We start from the raw sequence: 6,000 nt of genomic DNA, 5'->3' as shown, positions 1-6,000 counted from the left end.
ATCGGTGATCTTTGCAAGAACTTCGAGGGATTCCTAAGAATGCCATCTGACTGCCGAAATGTCTTTCAGTGCACCGGGACAGAGGCACGGGCTTTACCTACCTGTCCCGTTGGACAAGTCTTCAGTTTACAGAAGCACGTTTGTGTTAATGTTTCCGATTCATCTAATGACTGTCAGTCTTCTGGTAAGGAACATTCTTTTTACCTCAAAGCTTCAGTTTCCTCTCTTATATCTGTTGCATTATACACACTCTCTCTTCCGTTCACTCTCCAGGATTTTTTGTGTCTCATTTCTTTTGCTTCCTCTTTCCCTCCTTTTCTTCTTCTTCTTCTTCTTCTTCTTCTTCTTCTTCTTCTTCTTCTTCTCTTCTTCTTCTTCTTCTTCTTCTTCTTCTTCTTCTCTTCTTCTTCTTCTTCTTCTTCTTCTTCTTCTTCTTCTTATTATTATTATTATTATTATTATTATCTTCTTCTTCTTCTTCTTCTTCTTCTTCTACTACTACTACTACTACTACTACTGCTGCTGCTGCTGCTGCTGCTGCTGCTACTGTTGCTGCTGTTACTGATACTGCTGCTGCTGTTATTGCTGCTGTTGCTACTTGAGTTTCTTTTTCGTCTTCGCCTTCTTTTTCTCCCTTTTCTCCTCTTCTCTGTCTCCCTCTCTCCCTCTCTTTTATTCTCCAATTTCTTTTCTCCTTCTCGTTCTTTTTCGTTCTCGTATTCTCTTCTATCTTTTTGCTCCTCTTCTTTCTTGGCAATGAGTATGAAAATTGAAGCGAAAATGCACTGGTTTCAGGATATCAGGTACATCATTGCAGTAATCCAGGTCGTGTGCTTCAAATTTCAGATATCTCTGTTCGTAAGCAGCAGATAAACGAAGGGAGGTTAATTCGCCTTCAAAGGACGCTACGCCAGAATTAATTTTGCTGTGGATGTATAAAAGGGGTTTCACGCTTTTACTGCACATTTATTGTCCTTTTTGTGTTTTAGTTGCGCTGTGTTGAAATAATAAAGTATTTGGTGGTTGAGGTTCTCAAACATTTGAATTTCAGTTGATTGGGAAGGGTATCAGCTAAAGCAATCAGATATCGACTACATTGCTGACTTTGTTGAAATCCAATACGAAGTTCTACACAACAGTCCGGAAAAGAACCAGTTTTTTTATGAAGTGGAACTAACTTTAATCAACCATGGGTTTAAAACTGTTCTTCAAGGAGGTAAGTAATTAGGTTGATAATTGGCTCCAGTTGTCATTTTTATGAATATATTCATTTTTCGGTTTGAATGGCAGTTTTTAACATAATTTCTAGGTAACTAAAAATTTTAAACTTCGTATACTGGTAGAATGTGTTTATAAAACATCCTTTTCTCTTGGCTTTATTGAGAAAATTCTATTGCTTGTAAGATATTTGTTGTTGTTTTTTTCTTCAATTTCTGCAATTTCAACCAATCAATGACGTCCATTGAGGTCAAAAACATTCTGTGCCGTATGAATATGTCCCTCGTTTAAGAAACAGATTGGGTTTATTTACATTTGTGAAGAAAAAAAGATACCCTTCCCCCACCCCTAACCCTAACCCTAAAATAGATGAAATGCAATAGATCGATACTAGGGTCATAATTATGGGTGACAATTTCATATGATGCCGCTAGAAAAAACTGCCGTTCAAACCGAAAAGATCCCATTTGTAATATTCATGCTATGTAGCATATACGTACTCATGCATATTCACATATATACATACATGCACATGCATATACTTATATGTACTGCATATACTTATACATGCAGTGCTTATACGCCAGTATTTCACCGTAGCCTATACTGGTGACTGTAGGTATATTTTACAAGTAATATTTCCAAAAACGCGTTCCAAAAAAACTGGTTAACATCACTTTTACTGCAGAACGTTGAGTCTTGAATTTCTTTCCCGCAGGCATTTCCGGATGTTGCCACTCCATACTTTGCCTTTTGATTCTGGCTCAGAGTGTTAGACCCAGATCTCATTTCCCGTGACTATTCTCCCCCAAACAGCTTCGTCTTCATAGTTGTAGCGATGGAGTAAACGTTAACAGATCTACATATGCGCTTCGGTAAGCTCTCTTGACCCCCATCTCGCACAGAGTCTACAGAAGCGAAGTTGTCGTGGATGATTTAGTATGCAGAACCATGAATGATTTTGAACCTCTCAAGCTTGTTGAATTTTCACGTCAATGGTGGAGGTTGATTGCATTGCTTGACAACCGATGCTGGTGTGTTTACGTCCCCGTCACTTAGCGGTTCAGCAAACAGAGACCGATAGAATAAGTACTGGGCTTAAAAAGAATAAGTCCCGGGGTCGATTTGCTCGACTAAAGGCGGTGCTGCAGCATGGCCGCAGTCAAATGACTGAAACAAGTAAAAGAGTAAAGAGTAAGTATATTCCCTCTTCATACAAGCACATGGCTGTCTGTTTCCATTCATTCTTTTCTTTTGTTAAAGATTCTTGGTTTATTTTCTTCTCTTTTCTGTTTTTTTATCACATAAAGAATGGAAAATCTACTTCTGCAACATCATGAGAATAGCTTCAACTGATTTGGACAAAACCTATGGTGTAATGTTTAAACACACGCAGGGTTGCCTATACGAATTATCTGTAACAAAAAACTTCAAACCGATTTATCCAGGTCAGTTATTCAAGATACGATACTGGGGCGAGAACTGGTCAGTGTCCAAAACTGACGTAATGCCAAACTGGTATGTGAAATCCAATAACGTAAAATCGCGTGTTCTAAAAAGTACAGCTGGTGAAAGCTTAAAATTCGTGAAACCTTTTAAGAAGCCCGACCAGTACAAACGAGGAGGTACTTGGGATAAATTCCACCCTTATTCCCCAAGTGAACGTTATGGTCTAAACATATTACTATCAGAACTGCATCAAAAGAAGGCAGCTGAAAGAATTATACCCAAGCCTCAAATGTACGTAAGAAATTCTCACAAACAAATTTTTATCCTTCCAAGTGATTGGGTGATTGTAACAGCAAAAGAAACCACTGATGAAGCACAGTTCCTCTCGGGTATGTTATATTCTTTATTCTTTCTAAAAATTTGGGAGTCTATATATGTGAGAAAAATTCTGGGCAACTGAATGTATGGAACCTAATTTCGATTCCCAGTTTGATCTAAAAATTTGAACAGGCTAGTTCATGTTTTAATAGCAAATAGATTCTATTGTCAATGAGTTCGCTACACTTCACTACATTGTAATTTTTAGCAAAGACATAACTATTGCAACTTCCCATTCAGCGCTCTTTGGGGGGCACGGTAACATTGAATGCTTCCATTGATTTGATTGTTGCTTCCTTTCCGGGTCGTAACCGTAGCACCAGCTTTCACGAGTGATGACCTTCGAAAAAAGCTCCAGATCAATTTCCAACTATTCTTTCAATTCACGACATGCATTCAGTCGTGACTACTTTTTTGACCTTCCATGAGCAAGTGAGACGCAAATTTTTATGCAACTCTTTTCATTCGCAATTCCTCTCTCAATATTAGTTGACAGGAGCTCCAGTCATATCAACAAGTTCGTCAACTGTTCGGTGACAGTCGTCCAAGATCGGTTCATGAATTTTCTTGATGTTTTCATTCGTTCAGGAGGTTCGACGATTGCCCTGGACCAGTTTGGGCTTCAAGCAACAAGTGCCCATTCCTAAAGCGTGAAAACCACTCGTTTTTGTCATGGCAGCGTCCTTGTGAGCTGTTTGAAGCATGACAACTCTTCTGGCTGTCGATTTCCTCAGAAGAAAACAGAATTTCACGGAAGCACACTGTTCCTTCGTTTCAGCCATCGCAAAAATCGACGAACAGAGGTGAAGTACTGCAAAACAATGACGCACCTCGTGGCAGTAAGACCTCAGCAAATGATGCCGGTCGGCAGACTGATGCCTGAGGGTCGCATTAAATGGTTTCTAGCAGCTGAAATCTGAACTACAACTGGCTTGTCCCACAGAGAACATTTCCTATTACTTTTGAGTACCCCCTCGTATACATAGACGTATACATTTAATTTACGATATTACGCAAGCAGATTTTAAGTAACAGGTATAGTGTTTTGCTGTCTCGCAAACAATTAGATTCTGAACTTTACATAACTGCGTTTATGTAAATGTGGGGAAATGGTTAACAGACTATCCCGATATAATGGTTTTTATATCTGGTTTGCAAAATCTTTATGTGAATTTGTGTGTTGAAGCAAATTATGTTTATCTGGGGAGAGTTGCATTGTCTTAATGCCTTGTTATTTAACACACTCACCGGTTCGATTTCCACTCATTCATTTTTTGTATTTTTTCTTCCAAAATTTTCGTCGCCTTTTGTAACCTCGTCAACATTCATTGGCAAGGTTGCAAAAGGCGAAAATTTTTGAATAGAAAATTTTCGAAGGAAAAATGTCTTGCAAACAACTTGCACATGCAAGTGCTACCAGTTAAAAGCTCCGTATACCGGAAGCTAGCAAGTGTATGGGGTCATCAGGAGAGAATGCGCGCCGTTTCGGGGCCTACCTCTCGACGGCATCAACGCGTACCGCCCCTCCCCTCACTGATATGAGGCCCCGCTTGCTAGATCAGCTGGTTATGAAGAACTTAATATACTTCTAGCCATCGCTCATCGTCTCTTTTTAACCAAATCCAGCGGCTAGCCTTCTCCACTGTAGATTGGATATCAGTCATGGTGGTATTGACTTTACGATGAGTTAGGCCTAGCGATAACAACAGTCGTCTCACGCTGTGTCCAACAAACCCTCTACATATATAATGGGCCAGCATCGTATGTAAAAAGTAATTTCTGTTTTATTCTCCTGGAGATAGAACTAGCCATCAAACATTGATAGTGTATGAGTAATAAGAATAAAAATGTTGAACTCTAATTTACTTATTAAATACAGCAGAGAAAAGTTGAAGGTAAAGTCAACTCTTGATACAACTCAACCACAAGAAATTTTACAAATTGTTCTCAGGCGTAGGAGTGGCTGTGTGGTAAGTAGCTTGCTTACCAACCACATGGTTCCGGGTTCAGTCCCACTGCGTGGCACCTTGGGCAGGTGTCTTCTACTATAGCCGACCAAAGCCTTGTGAGTGGATTTGGTAGACGGAAACTGAAAGAAGCCCGTCGTATATATGTATATATATATATATATATATATATATATGTGTGTGTGTGTGTGTGTGGTGTGTGTGTGTGTGTGTGTTGTGTGTGTTGTGTGTGTGTGTGTGTGTGTGTGTGTTGTGTGTCTGTGTTTGTCCCCCCAACATCGCTTGACAACCGATGCTGGTGTGCTTACGTCCCCGTAACTTAGCGGTTCGGCAAAAGAGACCGATAGAATAAGTACTAGGCTTACAAAGGATAAGTCCTAGGGTCGATTTGCTCGACTAAAAGGTGGTGCTCCAGCATGGTCACAGTCAAATGACTGAAACAAGTAAAAAGAGTAAAGAGTATGCAATTTTTATCTTATAGACCAGTTATTCTGAAACGGTTTGCAGCAGATTTTTTAAAATGCAATTTAAGGCTTTAGAAAATATGTTATGCGGGCAGTTTGCTCAGGAACAGTTGATCAAAACATTTGTCGAAAACAATAGATAGAAAAAATAGTTGGTAAAATCAGCAATTAATCAATTTATAGTAAATATTAAAACTTTAAAGATTTAGGAAATTAGTTCTCATTAGAATATTAAAAGTGTTGTAGTTTATAAATGTGTGTTAAAGTAGAAAAGCGATGTTATTATTGAGAGACTTCCTTCGGTCATGACTGACCGTGGAATTGCACCTAGAAAGTTACCCTCCCAGACACAAGTCTGGGCAAGGTTGTTTATGGAAGACCAACAGTCGCCCATGCATACCGGCCTTCCATCTCCACGCCACCAGTGTTATCCAAGGGAAAGGCAAAGGGGCCGATACAGCTTGGCACCTGTGACGTCGCAACTCATTTCTACAGCTGAGTGAACTGGAGCAACGTGAAATAAA

The 6,000-nt window shown here is 39.5% G+C and overlaps 1 protein-coding gene across 1 annotated transcript in view; it reads left to right on the top strand.

Annotated features, from left to right (window-relative positions):
* The window catches only part of LOC115219984 (beta-hexosaminidase-like), a 39,679-nt gene that overhangs the window by 8,215 nt on the left and 25,464 nt on the right, over positions 1-6,000 (top strand). Inside the window, exons 2-4 of the mRNA XM_029790285.1 lie at positions 1-184; positions 1,052-1,216; positions 2,529-3,056. The exon at positions 1-184 is cut by the window's left edge and continues 92 nt beyond it. Coding sequence (XP_029646145.1) covers positions 1-184; positions 1,052-1,216; positions 2,529-3,056 — 877 coding nt within the window. The remainder of the gene's footprint in view (positions 185-1,051; positions 1,217-2,528; positions 3,057-6,000) is intronic.

Source organism: Octopus sinensis, linkage group LG15 (assembly GCF_006345805.1).
Source record: "Octopus sinensis linkage group LG15, ASM634580v1, whole genome shotgun sequence".
Taxonomy (NCBI): Eukaryota; Metazoa; Mollusca; class Cephalopoda; order Octopoda; family Octopodidae; genus Octopus; species Octopus sinensis.
This window is presented reverse-complemented; position numbering and strand designations above follow the sequence as displayed.